The sequence below is a fragment of the Bactrocera dorsalis genome, chromosome 4 (genome assembly GCF_023373825.1).
Source record: "Bactrocera dorsalis isolate Fly_Bdor chromosome 4, ASM2337382v1, whole genome shotgun sequence".
NCBI classification, from domain to species: Eukaryota; Metazoa; Arthropoda; class Insecta; order Diptera; family Tephritidae; genus Bactrocera; species Bactrocera dorsalis.
In genome coordinates, this window is record NC_064306.1 from 6472706 (window position 1) to 6494976 (window position 22271).

Here is a 22271-nt window from a genome sequence, read left to right on the forward strand (position 1 = left end):
CTGTGGCTGTGTGTTTGACAGCTTTTGCCTATGTTAAGGCGCAGGGCTGCTGTTAACTTCACGAAAACAGCTTAGGTAGATGTAAGCGGTCAAATGAACTAAGGAATGTTAAAAAAGTAGAATGTTTTTGTGAAAGCAAGAAATTTTGCTGATAATTTTTACCAAAAACACTTTAAGTAACGTTATAAATTTATATGTAGCGATAGCCAGCAGGTAAAATTGGTAGTTTTGAATTTTCTATAATCATATATGTTTGAATAAAATGGCTATTAGAGAAGGCTAGAGTCGACATAACTACAAAAACCGCATTTAAAGTCCAAATAAGTTCATAGTTTGTACGGATTTAGTACTTATAATTTTCATGATAGATGGCGCTAATGTTTTATTTCTTCTAAAAATCGAATTTTCTATCAAAACTGTGCCATTGTTATATTCTAACTAATATACTAGATATAAATCGTCTATTAGTGCGAACACTTTTAGTCTATCCGCATGAGGCATATCAGAATTTACCGAATTCGAAAAAAACTTTACCCGCTAGGTGGCGCTGCTGTCTAGTTTTTTATGAAAACCGTACATAATATCGCATAATCTTAAAATTTTGAAAATTTAACCATATGCCAGCTATATGAGTGCAAATTTTTGCTATTAAGGTCAAGCTGATGTGAAGATATCTACAAAAAAGTATGGAGAGAAGAAGGACTGTGCCATGTAAATGTTTCACAATGGTACACCAAATGAAGTTGATGGCATATATCATCAAATTTCGTTCAATTTAGAGAGAATATATTTGAATACTTATATTTTTTCTCTACAATATCTCATAGGCAAGTTTGTACTATTTGAGAGAAAGATAACTATCCAAACTATCATATTATATCCTCACATTTTTTGCATCCTCTTTTCGTGGCACTTCCTCCACACCCTCAATGCCATATCTTTGTTCTGCTCACTTGATAATTACTCAAACAACGACACTTTATTTTTGCTGTCAGACGCTTGTCTGTTTCTGGCATTTTTGCTACCAACTTATCACTTGAGGCAACTGCTCATTTATCTAATCACAAACATATAGTTGTTAAAAAAAACACTAACTGGTACGAGCTCAATGTGTTGGCAGTTGTAATGCTCTCAGCGCTAATTGTGCGAGTGACAGTGTAGTTGACAGGCATCAAAGTGAAAGCTTGTTATCCTGCTGATCCTTGCTGAGTGTACGTGTGTTGGAGAAAAAATCATATTAAACACTCGAACGCTTCTATGATACATTATTTCGAAGTTTTCCAACATCTGCTCAGCATAAATTAGACTATTTTTTCTTGTTTACTTTAACAAGCCGACATGGATTAGTGAGGCGAGTAGGCAACTTGTTTTGCTGGTCATTTCAACTATTAGGATTAGGAGTAAGGAGGTAGAAAGAATGCTTGAACAATTAGTTAATATGATGAAATATGTCTTGCACGTGGTAAAAGGGAGACAAATTAGTATTAAAAATAAATGAAGAATACTTTAATATAAAAACATAGTTGGATATCGTAAAAAATAATCAGATTCCTTTAAAGACAAACTCTAGTCCTTTAACCATGTCATAGCTGGCTCGGACTGATAACTCCAGCTATACTTTCGCTACCAGATCAATCAGCATTTCATGTAAACCCTTCAAGTTAATCTTGGATCCAGGAAATTAAATGAGGGGACCTTTGGAGAAGTTCTCGCTATAAAATTTTAAATTTTGAAAGCTTATATGGAACTATAGTTGTGTAAATAGTCGTCAGAAAGTCACTTACGCATCCTAAACTATTTTAGTGATCTTGTTCATGAGCAGCACTCCCAAAAGTAGGCAACAAATGTACTGAATAAACTAATATTAGAAATTCCAAAAACTTATACTGGCATTTCTTCAGCTTTAGAGAATCGTCTAGCAGTCAAATTATCAAATATGTGCTTTATATACTTCTCATAATGTACTGCTCACATGCTGCACGCCCCGATGTAGGCAACAATTTGGCAAGTATACTTTCTGAAAGGTCGTAAAAAAACGGAAAGTCATGTCAATATTAAAACTACTAACTAAGATGTCCAACACTTGACTTCTGGTAGCCAAAAGCTTTTATTTACCCCTTTTTCAGTTTTGCTCCCCAAAGTAGGCAATAAATGTATAATATAATTGTCCCAGTAGGCCAACTGACTAATTTCTCCACAAACACGTCCTTTCTGGGTTTTATATACTTTGAAATACGTTCTTATTAAGCGGAGCTCCTAAAGGTAGGCAACAAATCGGAGCAGCATACTAATCTGAAAGATCCTAAAAGATTCACCATTTCATCGTGTTTAGATTAGGGCCAAGAAGTCAAACATGCCACTTATTTTTCATATATGCTTCTAAAAAACTTTTTAATAAACTGTACACCCAAATGTAGGCAACATATTCTTTAAAGAAAGCTTTCAGAAGGCTATCGAATCAATTTCTTTACAAAAACATCTCTTCTGGGTATAGATGATGTTATGCTTTAAAATATCTTCTTTTTAAGCCGAATCGTTATCTACTTTTTATCCTAAAGGTAGGCAACGAATCGAACAAATATACTAATTTGAAAGATTCTTAAAGACTATCTGTTACAACTTGTTTAAGTCATAGCCAAGAAGTCAAACACGCCATTAATTTTTCCTATATGCTTTATATGCTTCTAGTAAAGTTCCGCATAAGCTGGATTCCCAAATGTAGGCAACATATTTTTGAAGTAAAATAAGATTTCTTGCCCCCAAAAGGCTCTCTGACAAATTTCTTTACAAATACGTGACTTTTTGATTCTATATGACCTAAAATATTTTCTTCTTACACTGAGCTCCTAAAGGTAGGCAACAAATCGGACAAGTATACTAATCAGAAAATACTAAAAGGCTATCCATTTCAACTTGTTTATATTTTAGCCTTGAGGTAAAAGACGCCACATGTTTTTCCTCTAATTAACTTCCACTCCCAAAAGTAGGCAACAAATTTGGTAACTTTTCACACCAGTTTTAGTAAAAAGTTTTGTGTTCTCCCTACATACTAAGCTATTTTAAACTATTCTTATTCTTATAAGGCTAACTTAAAGGTGGTTCATTTCTGGTACTTGTATCGTACTATGCCAAAATGTTCAAAGCTAAAAGAGTCTCCTGTCAATCAAGCAAAAAAATTTATATAAAAACTTAATTTAAATACGCATTCTTCAAAAAAAAAACAGCAACAAAACATTTCGACGTGTATATCCAAAAACTGCTGTCTACTTTACTTCTTGCAACCCTAAAAGTATGCAAAGTTTTGCTAAACGTTTATCTTCGCATATTTTTGCATACCTTTAAGTACGAAAACCGCCACAACGCTTCCCATACAAATCGCCCACGAAACAATGAAGCAGTCAAAATTGTTGACAAGAAAGAAACAACAACAAAAGCAAGAGTAGCGCATATTCAAATGCATTGACAACAATTGCAATCAAAAAGCGAGAGCAAACGAAATACACTTAAAAATATAAAACAACAATACCAAGGGGTAAGCAACACAAAACACTGACAAGGAAGTAGCAACATAACTACAACAATAGCAGCAAAAATAACTTAGCGCAGCACCCTCCACACACAACGATAGCACAAAGTCAACCAGAGAAAGCAGCACTTGAAAAACCACAAATGACTATTAGCAGAAGCACTTAAAATGCAAGCTGACACACACACACACCAAGTAAAACAACAAGAAAAAGCAGTTACTATTTACAAAGAAACAACGAAGAGGGAACAGTAATAGTACAAAGAACAAACTGGCGAGTGTGTCGAAGACAAGCGCCAAAGCTCAGTCGTGTGTGGCAGTGCGGAGATGAAGCAAGCGGCGAGGGCGAGTGCAAGTAGAACTCAAGCTATATTTGAGTACAATAACAACAATTCAAAGAAAAACGACGTACGCCAAACAATGGCAATGACAAGGACAATTCAATTGCAATTTCAATGACTGTATCAGCAAACGCAAGCAGAAAGTAGCGACCAAACGGGAAGAGATCGTGCGAAAATAATATGTTGGTAGCGCACAATAAGGCGATGTGAGAAATCGGCACGGAAGTACTCGTAACTCTACAGGTATGGCACAGCCAAGTGCTGTCTGGAATCGAAGAGAGTATTTTCTAGACTTTTTACTCCAGACAACGAAATGCTTAGCGCAAGACTCGCGTTTTATACACTCATCCGAAGAAAGTTATAAGCCTTTACGAAGATTTTCTACGAGCAGCAAGTATAAAGGTGAACAAACTGACCCATCATATCGAAAACTCATGAACTCGGAAACCAAAAGCTCATTGGTATAACTCGGGTTCATCATATCGATCTCTCAAGGGTTCTAAAAGGAATATATTTTCTATGAAGTATTTATCAAAAATGTTAAAATACCACGGATGGAACCTCTGAATCTTTTTAGACATCTATTTAGAAAATATATTAAACTGAAATTCCTTGGGAACACCTCTAAAATAAGTTTTAACACTTTTAAGAACTCTGTGGATATAACTAAAGAATGGATTTGTTTCAAAACTGGAATAAAATGGAAATGTATATTCCTGTGACCGTTGATTTCTCAAATGTCGATATTTCTCAGACTTCAATGGTAAGAGCTTCCCTTCTCTAAAGGAGTTTTAGAAAATCTGTCCTACCGACCCTGTGGGAAATTTGAACTTGTGAATAATTCTCCAATTGGTTTCTTGCGGAATCAAAGCGTAAATTAAAAAAAAAAAAAAAAATCTATAAATTTAAGATCACTAGCGATGATTTTCAGAATCATAGTCAACATATTGCATTTGACAACAATTTCCTACAGGCATGCTATGGTTGCCAGTAAAAACGCACAACTTTTACAATCTATCTTATACGCTCGCATAACACGGCATTTTCGCTTTTGCACTCGCAGTCGGTCACGTACAAATGCATTTAGCCAAACACACGCACAAACACATACACACGTACACTTATATATGTAAACATTTCAAGTATTTGTATATTAGAAAGTTAATGGTATATGAAATACATTTGGTCTATAAGTGGAAAGGCATGCGCAACGTGGCGTTTGCGGTTAAGCTAAACAACCAAAAGTGCAGTTTTAAAACAACACAGCAACAACAACAACAAAGACAAGAGCGACAGAGTACAATGCACTTAAGTGCATATTCTTCCGTGTTATTATAAGACGTATTTCATTTCAATGTGGGCGTATTTATGTGTGTGTGTGTGGGTGTGTGCCTTGTGGCACAATTGAGTTTTTGAATTATTTACAAAATGCAAGAGATGAATCTTGTGTTTATTGTAGAAAATGCACAATTGAATTGGCAGAGAATGTATATATAATATATGAAAAGCAATTGACATTGTGGCGTGTTCTTCGAGAGACTTTGAAGTATGATTTTGTTAGTGAAATGGAAAAGTGCATGATGAACTTCTGCAAATATTTTTGTATATTAAATTGCACTTTTATTGGAATGTACATAATGGACACTCGAATTGGTGAAATTCTTATATAGAAATAATGAAGATGTAGAGTTGATGATTAAAGAAATGTAATTTCGAAATTAAATGCATTGAAATTAATTCGAAAATGTATGATTTACAAAATAAAAAAAAATTAAAAAAAAAATAAATTTTTTTAATTAAAAAAAATTAAAAAAAATAAATCTGTTTAATTAAAAAAAAAAATCAATAACTATTTTTATGATGCAAAAAATATTTACATTTATTTCTATTATTCCAAAAAAAAAAATTTCTCAACTTTTTACATTAGATTTGTTTTATTTTAAAATAAACGCGTTTTTTCACTTAATTTTGTAATAATTACTTCTTTAAAATTTTTTAAAATAATTTTTTTTTAATATTTTGTGTTTGAAAAATTAATTAACTTAATTTAATATTTTAATTTAAAATTCAATTTAATTTTAAAGTTAAAAAAAAAATTCATAAAAAAATTATTAAAATAAATTAGTAGTTAGCATTTCAAATTATTTTTTAATTAAATTAAAAATTTTAAATTTTTTTAATTAATATAAAGTATAAGCTAATTTCTGAAATTTTAATTTAAAATTTATTGTGAATTTAATCAAAAAAATTTTAAATTTTATTAAAGATTTCTTTATAATTATAATTATTTTACAAATTTAATAAAAATATATTATTTAATGCCTTCAAAATAATTTTTTTAATTAAAACAAATTTTAATTAATTTTAATTAATACAATTAATTTTTTTAATTTTAATTAAAATTTTAGCATTTTATAAAAGATATAATTATAATATTTTGAAAATTTAATAAAAATATATTATTTAATGCCTTAAAAATTATTGTTTTTAATTAAAACAAATATTAATTAATTTTAATTAATATAATTAATTTTTTTAATTTTAATTAATTAATTAGATTTTCATTTAAAATTTTAATGTGCTTTTATTTAATAAATTTTTAATAAAAATTTATTTAATTAATTAAAATTAAGAAAATACTGAATTACTTATATAATTAATATTTGAAAGTAAAAAACAAAAAACAAAATTATTTATTGCATTACAATTATAAAAAAATACTTTTGGTCTAAACTATTTCTACAAAAAAATATATAATATTTCGTATTTTTGTAATAGGTAAAAAAATTAATAAAAATTAAGAAACCAAAAAAAATTATAATGATTTTCTTACCCCACATTCTTTAAAAAAATATTTTTTCCAAGAAAAAACACAAGCCTATCGACAAATTTATAAATAATATACATTTTTTCTGTTTCCAGATATTTGACGACATCATTTTCGTTTTCTTCGCCATCGAAATGCTAATCAAAACAATAGCGATGGGCTTACATGGCAAAAACACCTATATGGCTGATTCTTGGAATCGATTGGATTTCTTTATAGTTGTTGCTGGGCTCTTGGAATACGTAACGAATGTGGAAAATCTGAACTTGACGGCGATACGAACGATACGAGTGTTGCGTCCATTGCGGGCAATTAATCGCATACCAAGTAAGACACCGCGTATACGCAACTTTTTTTCAATGCACTAAATCAATGTTAATATTAGTACAGAATTAAGAATTTAACATTTTCTTTTAAATATTTTAATGACATTCTTTTCCACTTTCACGCAAGGTATGCGCATTTTGGTCATGTTGCTGCTGGACACGCTGCCTATGCTCGGCAATGTGCTGCTGCTCTGTTTCTTCGTCTTCTTCATTTTCGGCATCATTGGCGTGCAACTGTGGCGGGGCATATTGCGTCAACGTTGTTGGGTACCGGAAATGCCAGTCATACCATTTCCGTAAGTACACACTTCTTAAAAGTCTTTTACGAAAAAAATAAAATTGAAAATTTTCTAATTTTGCTAAACGAAATATTTTAAACAATAATAACTTTTCTCTTTCCGCATTGCTACTACTTATTCTGCAACGTTTGTCTTTCTCTTTGGTTTTTAATGAGTTATCGTTTCACTTTCTCTGCGCTAAAGAAGCTGCTATAGTATTTGTTAAGCTTTTTTGCATAGCGTTATTTTTATTTTTGTTTCTAGAAAAGCTTTTAAATGTATAGCTTATAAATGGACAGCTTTTTTTAGGGTCAATAGTGACTACTTCGAATATAAAGAATTAAAATTTCCATCAAATTAATGTTAAGACAGCAAACCAATAAAAACAAATAATTTTTATCATTATTTTTAATTTAAAAATGTTTAATTTTAAATTACTTCCTGATAAAAATAATTATTTTTATTTAAATTAATTTTTTTTAATTAAGAAAAATATTTTAGAATTACATATGTCTAATTTTAATTAATTTTTAATAAGGAAAAATATTTGTTTTTATTTAGAAAATTTTTTTCATTACCAAATTAAATTAGTTAATGCTAATTTAATTTTTAATAAGGAAATTTATTTTTGAATTATTTTTAATTTTAATTAATTTCTTAATAACGAAAAATCATTTTTTATTAATTTTTTATTAATTAAGTTAAATGAATTATTTTTTAATAACGAAAAAGATTTTGTTAAATTTTTATTTTTATCAAAAAATTATTATTATATAATTTATGTCACAATATTTTTAAAATGCAAAAAGCTTTTGTAAAGCTTGCCTACAAATACCCCCGGATTCTCAATAGGCTACAGACCTTGTGTAAACCGTTTTCAGGTGGTAATTGTACAGATTCATTTGTATATAGACATACATCAACATTTGTATATACCGAGCAAAGTAGAAAATAAAAAGTATTACAAACGAGCTTTTTTGTCAGAACTTTTTAATAAAATTTTTAAAATCAAGCATGCAATTACGCATAAATATTTTTACTTTACAAATTAGGAAAATACTGTGTTGTAATGTTAATATTTTGATCAAAGCTTTTTAAAAGCTCTTTTTGTAAGCATTTAGATAACTTTGGAGCTTTAGAAGATTCTAACTAATCGTTTTTCCCTAGATTTGTATATTAATATAACAAAGTCAAGCAACGCTTTAGGCGTACAGAGCTAAAGCTTAAAGCTTTTCGTATGAGCTTTCGTGTAGTAAACAAAATTTTATTTTTTATGTGTAATTGACATAAATAATACTTGAAATTTGTGCCAAGTAGTATAATTAGAATAATGTTTTATAAAAATACTAAATAAAACGCCCTTAAAGCTTTTGTAGTTAGCTTTCTTTTATTATTTTCTTTTAGGGAGCTTTATCATACAATATTTTTTCACCACTGAGGTTTCTAATTCTGTTATTATAACTCGAAATAAGGAGCAAATAGTGGCGCAAGCTTTCATGAGCTTTCGTGAGCTTTTCATACAATACTTTTCCATCACTTCCGTTTTTAATTCTGTTGGTATAAATTAAAATAAGGAAGAAATAATGGTGAAAGCTTTCATGAGCTTTTGCGAGCTTTTCGCAGTTTTTGATACAATATAGGTAATTATTAGACATTTTTTCGCTTATAAACCACCGACCGTACCTAGACTGGAATTATAAATAATTATAAGGAACCTGGCAAATTGAATGATTTCAACACTCAGCACATGAAAAAAACGATATACATTATGTTTTTTAAATCACAGGGCGATGTGAGGCATCAAATACATTCCAGTTTAGACAATTGTTAGACAAGTTCGCCAAAGAAGTGGAAAGCATTTTAACCGAGTTATTTTCAGACGATTGACACAATTCGTTCACTCAAAAAGAGCTTGATTCAAGTTAACCGCTTTTTTAAGCCAAATTATGCTAAATTTTAAACATTTCTCAAATATTAAGATATAACATCCCTGAAATCGATACTGTGCATTATTGACGACTGTGTTTCATGCAAATTTCTTTCTTACAACTCTCAATTGAAATGTCAGCTATCTGCCGTACTGTCATTGACTCTAAGCTGCCGCAATCACTGTTAGCAGACAGCTGACTGCTGACTACCGCTCTGGTAAAAAGTAAGCATGCAACACATTGACAGTCGTTTAGTTGACTCCCTACGGGCGCTCCCAGGCGCCATGTGTCTCAAGTGCTGCGCTGCGCCTTGTGCTACAGCAATCACGTCTCTGTCACTTAGCAGACGTGTTCGCAATCGATGAAATTCCATATACATATTTACGACAATAAATTTTCGATTTTTCATTTTCATGTGTGAGAAAGTAGTCATAATAAAAATGACAAGTGCGCCACGAAGCTAATCGCTATTGAAAGCTATATTTGCACCCACTCTGTCGTGCTTCAGCTGGCTGTCGGTGTCTTCAAAATGCAAATTAATTGCTGACTGACTTCTTTGCCTTTTCCAACAGTCACCCTAGTCTAGTCTCCTTGCCAGCGCCCTAGCGGACTAGCTGCCTGTGCGCTTTCTGCTGCACACACGCGCCACACATACACTCGTACTCATATATAGATATGTGGTAGTAAATTATGCCAACTCACTCATATATCGTACGGTAAACATTGACTGTCTAAGCATTTGCAGATTTCAGGCGCCCAAGTAGCGCTGTATCGGCGTCTTGTCGTCATACATGGCGTATGAGTATTTAGCATTTTCTATTTAGTATATGTCCATACGTACATATGTATATGAAAACACGTAGGTATGTATATAAGATTCTGTTTACTTAAGCGCTGCTTTTGGTAAACAAAGTGATATGCAGGTGTCTGCTCAGTATATATTTTTGACAGTTTAGAAAACAGTAGTTGTCGGCGTGGCACTCGCGCGGAGCTTTCACATATTGCCATGTTGAGTAAATAAATTAAGTTTTGAGAAAAGCAACCAACGTAAAAGTGTAGAAATATAAAACTGGAAAAATGTGAATATGAAACTGACAAGATGGCTAAACAAAAACTAAAAAAATATATCAGAAAGCTTTCTTTTAAAAGCTTACTAAAGCTTAAGTTAAAATGAGGCATTTCGCAGTTTTTAATTCTGCTCAAAAGCTTTCGCTGGTAACTAAAATTAGTGCTCAATACTGAATATTTTAAAATAATATTACAACAATTTTGACCTTCTTAAAAAGATATGATATTTACCACAAAAGGTGCTTGTCACAGCTAAAATGTGGTTGAGTTAAGAGAATTTTGGTTCGTGCCTCAACTAAATTCAAGTCGCACACCCTAAATATCACAAAAAAAGTTAAAAGTTTAATAAAATTAGAACTAAGCAGTCTCAGAAACGATGGTACTTCCCTCCTAACATTATGAGTTTCAAATAGCTCCCTTTCTACGCCCGATTTTTTATACATACTACTTATTTCCTTGATATATTAAGTTAGTATTCCGATTTCAATAGTTTTTCTTATTTTTTCATACTTTTATTTTTTTTTAATTTTATATTTTATTTTTTCTTTATATTTTTTTTTAATTTGGACTTTTAATTTTTATGTATTTTTTTTAATATTTTTATATATTTTGAATATATTTTTTTAGTTTTTATTTTTAAATTTTTTATTTAATTTCAATTTTTGACTTGTAAAGCTTTTTACCATTGTATAATTTTAACTTGTAAAAACAAGGAATTATTAATATTAAAAAAATTGCTTTATTTTAGCTTTTTAATTTTCTAGTTTAAGCTCTTGTTTTCGAAATTTTAAGCTTAATTTCATTCTTTACAGTTTCAGATAAAAAATATTTTTATGTGTTTTCAAGAAATGTTAAAGGTTGTATTCCAAATTTCGTGAGTAGGCATTTAAGTCGGTTAGTTGTAAATACATTTTAAAGTACTTACAATCAATAGATTTTAAAAAACTAGTGTAGCATAAAAATATTGCTTCTTTTTTTAATTTTTTCTATATAAAATATGCAAAATTTATTACTTTTCTTAAAATATATTTTTTAAATTTTTATTTTTTATAAATTTTTTTCTGCAATTATTCATTTAAAAAATATTTCTAGTTTGTACTAAATTTCCATATTCATATGTACATACAGGTTCTCACATAAAACTTGTAAATACACGCGATTAGATAAGATTTTAGCAAAAACACAGCAAAAAAATTAGCAAAAACAGTGAAAGCTTAGGTAAAATTCAAAACTCACGCTTTAGTATGAGCAAAATTCACGAGCAATGTAACAAAAAAATATTAAAAAGAAAAACAAAATATTTGCAAGGATGCTCAGATTTTAACAAGAATTTAAAATAGTTTAAAAATAATTTTTTTTAACGCAAATCATAATTTTGTCTTTAGGTACTGAAATTTGTTTTCCAACAAAAAAAAAATAATTGTGCTTTTAAATACTGAATTTTATTTTTCATTTTTGAACATTTAAATGGAGAGCATTTTATATATATTTTTTTAATAAAAAATTTTTTTTTGCTAGTGCTTTCAAACAAATTATGAATTAAAAGTAACAGGTCAATTGAAAAGTCTCCGGCCTCACATATGAATGGCGCTACTGGCATTAATATTTATATGATTTTAGTTAGCCCTAACCTCAAAATCAATCTCAAAAGATTGCCTACTGGGAAGAAGTTGTCGCTGAATGAAGTGGAGATCGCTGAAACTGAGGCTTATTTAAAGCAAAATATAAAAATGGTAACGAAAAGTTGGATGGTCACCAAAATCAGTGAATCAACCTTGGAGGGAACTATGTTGACTAAGAAAAAAAAAACAAATATTGTCTAAAATATGAGTTTTACTATGGAAGGCCGGAGACTTTTTAACCTGACCTATACCAAGTTACCAATTTGATTTTTTTTTTTAATTTTGCTGAAATTTTTAAAAATAGAAAATGTTAACTTTTTGTGTTTAAACAGTTTGGGGACAGTTTTTCATCAAAACTTCTCGATTTTTAGCTATTAGTTTTTATTTTTATTAAAAAAAATTTTTTTTCAATAACTTTTTATTTTTATTCCAAAAAAAAACTTTGTTTTTTTTCAATAAATTTTTATTTTTATTCAAAAAAAATCTTATTATTACAAAATTTTTAATCAAAAAAATTATTTTTTTCTTTTTATTCAAAAAAATTTTCTCAAAAAATTAAAAAAAAATTTCTTTAATTTTTCAATTTCCACATTGGTTAGTCTTCTTGTTCAAAAATACAATTTTGCCGTAAAAGCCAAAAAAAATATGTATGCCACAATCTACATTCAAAATTTGGAATCAGCTCTGTATATAATCATAATTAACATATAAAATTGTATATATATTTTTTTAATTATGTATAAAAAGTTAACGGAAAAGATTTCAAACCAAACCTTAGCTGCAGATACGCATTTTTATAGCAACTTGAATACTATTTTAAAAAATTGTCTTTTTAGCCCTTTTATTAACCAATTACAACCCTTTTTAAGCCTTTCTCAAACTTTGCTCTTTCCACCTGTCTCCAATCCCATAAGTCATTGCCACCATATGCTGCTGTGAACTGCATATTTATACCCCTTACACACACGCTAATTCCTCTCAATAGTGCTAGCTATCCAACGTGATCTTACCGCTGTCTAAAGATTGCAGAATGAGTCCATTTGTTTTCCAACCATATTTTTTGTGTCTTTCATTTCATTCCATTAGCGTTAATACTTACACGATCTAACGCCATAACACTCCTTTACTCCCTTGCTGTCTATCTCTCTCTCACATACATTTTCGTCTAAGTACTCCTTCATTACACACTACCTCTGTTTGCTGCTGCCCAGCTATAGAATTCTCACACACTCTACCACTCACTAGCGTACTCTATTTTCCACTTTTTCTCTTACTCTCGCTCTCAGCTATCTTGTAGTAATTTTGAATCCAACTCCATGTAAACATATATACTTAATCGCCCAATTTCGGAAAAAACCAAGAACCAAAACAAAATCTTAGCTAAAACCCCTCAATATTTCCACCCCCAAAAACAAAAACTACCAAAATACAACTACAATTACAAAAAAACATTGAACTACAAGAAATTCAAAAATCATACGGGTTTTTTTGTTTACAGGGACCTACCTAAAGAGTACAGAGTTCGAGTCCGTGTTAACTCGTAAGATAAAATCCATTTCTTTCTTTACTTGTATTTATGTTAAACAACTGATAAACATAAACGTAAATAAATATTAAAAAAAAAATACAAAAACAAATTTACAAAAAAAATATATATATATATCTAGTATACTAAAATACGAATAGTATGAAATATATTGCAGATGCCTTTTAGAATCAGCGTGTTTTCTCTAAATAGTACCTTTTTTGCTACTACTAATACTATCAATATACTCCTAAATACACCAGTACTTAACATACTCAAAATTTAGCTGCTACTACATGAGCACCACTGTATTCTACTACTATTAGTAACTTATGCGTGCCACACTTAGTACACATTTTCACATACTAAACTAGCTAGTTTCATGGACTCTTAAGTAAATTGAATAAAACTCACTATTTCTCACACAATGTAGCGCAGAATAAATACTACTATTTTACTCACCACTAAAAACATCACTTCAAAGACGCTATAGTACCTTAGGTACTACTGTTCTAGACTACTTTTACTTACAACTCACAGCACAAACGGTATTCGGTGTCAGTTTAGTGTGTAATTGTAAAATTCTGCGCATAAATGAAGAAGAGTTTTACAGTTGCACACAATTTTTTTAGTTCTTAATGTGTGTATGTACTTGAAATTGAATAATTTTCTTGCAAATATAATCACTACTATTTTCTACAACCCTTAGTAACATTGTAGGAACACTTGCTATTCCCTAAACATACCTTCTGAACAAATATTATATACCAAAAATAGTTGCTACTACTTTTTTACAAGTATTTACTACCTTTCATTGTGATTTGAAAAAATTCTTTTCAAGAAACACTGGCACTTAACTAAGTCTGAAGCTTTCTCTTGATTTCTCTCGTTTATTTTCTTCACTTATTTTTGCATTTTCTTGTTAGGTTTTTCTATGTTCTTGCTTTCGTAATATTTCACACATTTTTGTTCAGTTTCCTGCCCTCTTCTTGAATACTATTTCTCCTTAGCTTCTAATACTTTATGAATACGAAGCGTTTCAGAAGTTCATAAAAGACAATTCTCTTTAGTTTCCTTATTAAAGCAACAACAATTCATATCCTTATTAAGAATGTTCTCCTTAACTTGCCTCATTTCGTTTTTCATCTATATTATGCCCTTACTATGAAGGAACTTTTCATATTAGGAGATGTTCCACGAGTTCACATAATATAATTTACTTTCAATCCACAACTTATTTCATATCAACAGGTGTTCCACAAGTTCACATAATATACTTTACCTCCAATCAACGATTTTTTCATATAAGCCGGTGTTCCACAAGTTCACGTAACTGTGTATATCCTCATTTCTACTGTTTTGCTTCCTATTCCTGGAATATCTCGAAATTATATTTTTCTAAACGATATTTCCTATATGAAGCAGGTGTTCCAGAAGTTCACTTAACTGTTTATACCCTCATTCATACTATTTTTGCTTTTTATTCCTGGAATATCTCGAAATTATATTTTTCTAAACAATATTTCCTATTTAAAGCAGGTGTTCCACAAGTTCACATAACTGTGTATACCCTCATTTCTACTGGTTTTGCTTCCCATTCCTGGAATATCTCGAAATTATGTTTTTCTAAACAATATTTCCAACTTGAATCAGTTGTTCCACAAGTTCACATAACAGTTTATACCTTCATTTCTAATGTTTTTTGCTTTTTATTCTTGAAATATGCCGAAATTATGTTTTTCTGAGCGATGTTTCCTATTTGAAGCAGGTGTTCCACAAGTTCATACAACTGTTGTACCCCATTTTTCTTGCTTTTCTTCATTTATTTTCAAAGTTTCTTATAAAATTCGATAAAAAGTATTTTTGTCATGCAAAATTATTAAAAATTTTAAAAGACATATTTGCAAAATATATTCCTAATCCACTACAAAATTAAATAGTATTATATATAATGTAAGTATACATATTTTTTAGAAAAGACTTTAAAAAAGATTTGTTAAATATTGGATATATAATCTAATAAATGTCTTTAGACCTAATATATGATGTGAATTCCATATTTATATGAAGATTGCTAGAATAGATGTCCGTACTTTTATAAATTCAGCTAGTAACCCTTATATTTAAATAGAAAAATGTTTATACCATCCACCATTCCTAAAACCTCGTGTAGCCTGTATGCTCTGTAACCCCAACGCGTCCTAAGTGTTGTTCTCCCCGTAGCGTTGTGCTGAAAATATTTTTCAATTTTGCTCAATGCCAAGAAGCACTCAAATGAATGCGATTGTTCTTTTTACAGGAAAAATCATCATTTTCTCTTGGGAAGGTATTTAAAGCTACCTTTGAATATGAAAATATAGTAGTGTGTTATTGCACATAATATATTTATAGCCAATTAAACAAATAAATACACTATAATAGTTGCGATTTAAGCACAAAACTGACTAAAAGAATTATATAACCGTTAAAATTCCACAGAAAATTTTCGTATTTATTAAATATCTCTCATAACTAATGCAAGAACAAATAAATACTTTATTTAATAAAATATGTTTTTAAACTCCCAAGGGAATCAAAGCCACTAATAAACCCCATAAACTTTCAAGAAATTATATAAACTTTACACAAAAATTTCCATCATTATCACTTAGCTAAGAAATTTCATTTAAAACATCTTTTATTCATGCCCAGAAACTTGTGTTCCATAAGTTCATAAAACATGAAATCATGCCAATATTTATACGAAGCATAAATAGCTGTGTTCCACAAGTTCAAAGTATGATAAATCAAAAGAATTTATTTCTCAGAGTATACGATTCTATACTACAAGCTCACAGCACGAAAACTCTGTAGGAAATTCGTTTCTAGGACCATAAGGGATTGTGTTTCTCAAGTTCACAAAATGAAAGTAGCATGATGTGGTAGGTAGTTGTAACCAGTAACAGGTAGTAAATAAAGCTTTAGTTTTAATGTTGCTAAAACAAGTTCAAAGTCGAGTATATATATATATATTTTCCCGTAGTTCCTAGGTGGAACATAGGGCCTCAAAGTCGAGTATAGCAGTACAATAAACTTGCTGATTTTTCAATGTTTTTGTTTCTTAATTTGCAAGGTACCATTATAATTGTAGCTGGCTTCATAATATTATTTACTTTTACTACCGAAATTTGACATCTAAGTTAGCTTTATACCTTGTGTTCCAGAAGTTCAATACCGCTTACTTTCAACTAATTTCTCTGCCAAATCTCCAGCAGTAGTTAGTTATACGCTCTCCTGCTTATTTTAATGCTTTCTCCTTGCCTTTAATACTAATTCTTATACTTTCTCTTTGCTAAACTACTTAACTTCCAACACAACTTCCTTATTTTCTCGGTGTACTTAATGCTTTGGGTGTTGTACATCTTTAAGAAAGCTCTAGATGTATATGATTTCGAAATAACAGAACTATTAGTTAGTGCAAATTTCTGTTGCTGTTTCAAATAGGCTGCTCTAGTTGTTTTTTTTTTTTTCATTACGCTCAGTACTAACAATAAGTTACATTTTAATTTTGAAATCTGCTCATAAAAATAGTTAGAATTTTTATATTTTTCTTGAGTTATCTTACTAAATACTCTGCCTCTGGATCATCTAAGTTTCTACACTATTTACCACTGGCTCATGTAACTTCAAACTTTATACACAGTAGTTGCATAAAGTTACACAAATTAGAATTGGTTGCATACTTTTAATAATAACACACTGATAACGTAAACTCAGACACTCACCAAACTACAAACACTCAACACATACCACTCAAAAATAATTTCTCATTTAAGCGAACACTTTTATATACTTTACTGCTCTTTCTTAAATTTCAGTAATTTACTCAAAGACGATGCAATTTTAGTACATAATTTTAACAACAATAATTTACTCAATTATTTCGTACTCTTTCACTCAATTCTATTAATTACTTCAATACATATTACTGACTCACTATTCAACAGTCAATTTTACTAATTATGTCCTTTCTTGATTATCATTCGATTAAATTCACTATAAGACAGCTACTGCTTATGGTTTCGTGCAAATCTAACTCAATTATATTCACTCAAATTTAGCATTTAATTTTGAACTAATAATTTTTAATTTTTTTCAATTTTTAAATGATTTTACATTGTATAGAAAATATTAAATGACAATGGTAAACGTTTTTCTGCAACACATAACTTGGAGTATGAGCCAAAAAAAAAAAAATCACTCAATTTCCACTCATTTTTTTTTAATTTTTTTTTTGCTTATATAAAACGAATAATAATTTTTCTTTATTTTTTATATACGGTTTTTAAAAGCATTGAGTAAACCATTCACTTCAAACTAAATCTTTGAGTATGAGCAAAAAATTATTACTCATTTTTTTCAAAGTGTTTGCTTTGTTATAAAAAATTATGAAAAACGTTAATTACTTTTATATAGATAACTTGTTTTTAAAAATCTAATAGCAAAGGAACTTTTCAATTAAATTTATTTTCTAAAAACGATTTCTAAAAAAATTTCTTTAAATTTCAATTCTGTTTTCTTAATTGAACAAAAATTATTTCTAAAAACAATTATTTCAAAAAAAAAAAATATTATTATTAAAAAATTTATTTCATTAATTTATTTTTCATAAGCAATCATTTTCAAAAATTTTTTTTTTAAATAATTTTTTTTTTTTCATAAAAATTTTTTTTTAAATACAATTTTAATAAAAGAAAGACGTAAAAACATTAAAATACAATTTTTGTGAAAAAATTTTTGCTATTTTAAAGTTTTATAAACATTTAGTTTTTTATTTTCTTTTTTTTATTTTTTATTTTTTTCGTAAATATTTTTAAATTGGAATTGCCAAGAAAAAAATCAAATCAACAAAAAATGTTTGATATAAAAAATTGTAAGTTTCTTTTAATTAAAATAATAAAATAACTTAAAATATAATTTAATTTTTTTTTTGTTTTTGGGAAGAATAAACATTTTTTATGCAATTTGTTGATATCTTGTATGAAAAAGAATTAAAATAATAAATAATAATACATGATTTTTATTTCAAAGTTAAATTTGAATTTGAACGAGAATTTATTTATTTTTAAGAAAAAAATATATAAATAATATTTATTTTTCCAAAAAAAATAATAATATTATTTTGCATTTTCTTTGGAAATTTTAATTAAAAAAATACTTTTACCAAAAAAACAATATTTTTTGTTCATTTATTCTTTTGAAAATTTCAATTTAAAAAAATTTACTTACAAAAAAAATTAAATTTTTATAAATTTTTTTCAAGTTTTTTTATAAAAATTTTATTTTAATTTTTTCTCGCACCACATGTCAAAAACTATACAAATAATATTTATTCTTCCTAAAAACTAAAAATATTGCTTTTTTTGATAATTTTAATTTAAAAAAATATTTCTCCCCAAAAAATCAAAACTTTATTTTCCGCATTTTTCGTTCGTTTCGATTTTTTGGAAATTTCTATTTCAAAAAAATTTGCTTACAAAAAAAATTAAATTTTTTTAAATTTTTAAGTTTTTTTAATAAACATTTTATTTAATTTTTTCTCACACCACATGTCAAAAGCTATACAAATCATATTTATTCTTCTAAAAAAATGATTGCTTAAGAATAAAAAAATTTATAAAACCTTGAAATATTTAATTTTTTTTACAATAAAAATTTTATTTTAAATTTCATAAATTTTATTTTAAAATTTTTAGTTTTAAATTTTTATTTTTTTATTTTTTTAATTTTTTTTTAATTTTTTTTTAATTTCTTTTAAATTTTTTTTTCTTTTTTTTTTAATTTCTTTTAATTTTTTTTTTTAATTTTATAATTATGATTTTGCATACTTGTTACGATTCAGCTCGCTACTCAAGTCTTTAAGCTGTCATTTCTCTAACTAATTTCATAAATTTTTAGCTACTAAATTTCTCTTACACTCAATACTCAGTAATCAACTCTTCATTTACCACTCATTCATTCAAATTTCTACGTGTCTGAATAAATGTTATGAAATGTCTTGAATATAAACAAAAATTTATAAATATTGTGATTTACTAAATGTCTCTTTTTTGTATGTATTTTTCTCTTCTCTTATTCTGTTCTCGATAACACACACTGCATATACTGTATGAAAAAAAAATTAATGCAATTGAATTGCCGTACACTGAAAAAAATTACGCATTTTATGTTTTTAACAAAATATTTTTTTTTATAAAACGAAATATGTTTTAATTAACAAAATTGTTTTAACATAAATATTTGCAAATTGATACTAATTTTCCACACAAACAACTTTAAATTTAAACACAACGTTCAAATTATCATAAAAACAAAAATTTTGTTCAATACTGCGCAAAATTCTACAACAACAACAACTCTACTCTTTACAACAACTACAAAACTTCAAAAATAACTATGGAAAAAACCATAAACAAACCACCACAACAACAAAAAATACTCTAGTGTCTCCAACTACTACGAATTCTCCAAGGAGCAGGACTACATTTGCTCGAAGCCCGAGGACTCTGGCATGCATTTATGCGCCAATTTGCCACCCTATCGTGTCGGCGACATGATTTGCACGGGTAAGTAAGCAAGCAATATACACCAATATACACAACAATAGCAACAACAAGCTACGGCTTATTGTTATAGCTGTTTGATTATGCAATTAAGTGTAGGAAAAAATTAATTAAAAATCGTTGTTAGAAACGTGTGCGCGCGGAAGTGAATGAAGTAAACCAATTTGTCGGCAACTCAATTTAAAGTGCGCTAAAGCGAGCGACTGCGGCGCGCCTTTGGTAGTGGGGAGGTACAATGCTAAAAAGTGCAAAAGAAACTTGGCAGCTTGTAAACGCTAGTCAACTGACCGTAGCGCGCATATACACACAATTGCTGTTGCTGTTGTTGCTGCGGCTCATTAAAAAGTCAAGTTGCCGCGCGCGCGCGCGCCACAGCATTAGCGCCGCGTATGGTCGGACGGAAATGGACAATGCAACAAACTTTAATTGCTACTTGAGTGATTTTTCATGCTGCCAATTGGTGGTGTTGTTGCCATGGCATATTGTTGTTGTAATTGTTGCTTATGTTAATGAGCATGATTGGTGGGACGTGCGCGCGCGTTGGCATGCTCTTATTGTTGTTGGTTGCTGTGTGCGCGCAAATTTTTCATTATGATTATGATGATGAAGCAAGGCAAGCGCGCTGCGGGGGGTTTACAGGTAGATTTTTTAATTAAAGTTACAACAACCATAAGCGCAGCAGTAAGCAGGAAATGAAAATTGTAAATTGGTGGCGAGGAAAATAAATAATTAAAAGCGAAATTGGCAGGAATTAAAAGCTGGCAAGTAAAAAAAAAAATTAAATTGTAAATAAAAAAAGAAAAAAAATTAAAATATAAAAAGAAAAAAAAAAAAACAAAACAAAAACACGCAGCATAAAAGCAATTTTTGTTATGCCAAAAAAGTAAGCGCAAGCCTGGCATCACGCCACGCATTCGCGCGCATTTCATTATTAACGCTTGACTTGAGCATTTCCGCAACCTTCGGCGCGGCATAATTTTAGGCGCCACAACAAAAATATATTTTTTTTCTATTTTTCCGAACATGTGTATGAATTTCGGAATTTTACACACCAGTGCGCACCAAGTTTGCGGCAAATTGCACTAGGAAATTGTCAAGTAGTCGTCAATTAGCGCTAATTAGCGTTATATATTTTAAAGTAATTTTTGTGGAAAAAATTTCCTACTTTTTAAGCGACTTTTTAAGTAAAATAAGTATAACTGAAATTATAATTTAACAAATCAGAGCTTTTTAGTAAGCTTTTCAATGAAAAAATGTTTAGTAAGTTTATGAGTGTAGAAAAAAATAGTGCTTGAGAGCTACACAGTGTTGCTTAGGCTTACGTACAATGGAAAAAATGGAAAAGGTTTGACGGTTGTAAGATTCCGTTGGTGCTTTAGGAAAACTAACTCTGCGCTTTACACACAAAACCTTCATAAATGAGGCTAGAAGAAGAAAATGAGACCCTGGTGATCCTGAAACAGAATTAGCATAAGATCAATCAAGCATTATAAATTCGACGAAGTTAACCAAACCTATGGGGATAATGTTTTGGCTAATTATAATACAACATTAAGTGCTAATTGAGCTCGATAGGGCTGCACTCCTACCTACCTACAGTAAAACAACTATATTTCAGGCAATAGTGAAAGAAAATCTTCTGCCAAGAGTCAAATCTAAAAACTCACAAATAATAAAACCCAAAATATATGACAGAATCGATCTGGCAATGAATTTGTGAATTTCTGGCACTATATGTACAGTTCTACCATGGGTTATATCCCCACGTGACTCTAAGACACTATGTGTATAGTTAAAAATAAGTCAAGTTTTGTAAGCAATACTTGCAACTACAAATCTTTAAAGCTTTCAAAAGGTCCACCAATAATTTCTCCTACTATGTCTAAAATGTTACTGAAATATAGTATAAAAGTATCAAAGCTCTCAGTCATATATAATTTACTGCGGTGGGCAAAAATCAGTAAGACTTTTTAATTTAAATTTCTTGCGAAAACTACTTGACCAAAAACTTGTTTTCTTGATTTGCACGACTATCAGTGACATCTGTGCCAAATGTGGCATAAAAATAGTCAGTAGTGTTTAATATATGCTTGTCTTCCTGAAGTACATAAAGTGTTTTTACTATGAGTGGTAAGGTAGAGAGGACATTGACGATGAACCACGTCCAGGACAGTTATAACATTTAAAAAATAAAAAAAATTGTTCTTGAGTATCGACAACTAACAGTT

At 29.3% G+C, this 22271-nt stretch overlaps 1 protein-coding gene across 7 annotated transcripts in view; it reads left to right on the forward strand.

The window, feature by feature from the left end:
* The window catches only part of LOC105232238 (voltage-dependent T-type calcium channel subunit alpha-1G), a 227316-nt gene that overhangs the window by 127520 nt on the left and 77525 nt on the right, over positions 1–22271 (forward strand). For 6 of the 7 annotated variants that reach the window (XM_049454459.1, XM_049454456.1, XM_049454457.1 and 3 more), the window contains 4 exons: positions 6790–7021; positions 7148–7316; positions 13415–13456; positions 19925–20046. In XM_049454459.1, coding sequence (XP_049310416.1) covers positions 6790–7021; positions 7148–7316; positions 13415–13456; positions 19925–20046 — 565 coding nt within the window. Of the gene's footprint in view, positions 1–6789; positions 7022–7147; positions 7317–13414; positions 13457–15546; positions 15768–19924; positions 20047–22271 lie in introns of those variants that run through there. The other variant, XM_049454458.1, reaches the window with a different exon arrangement.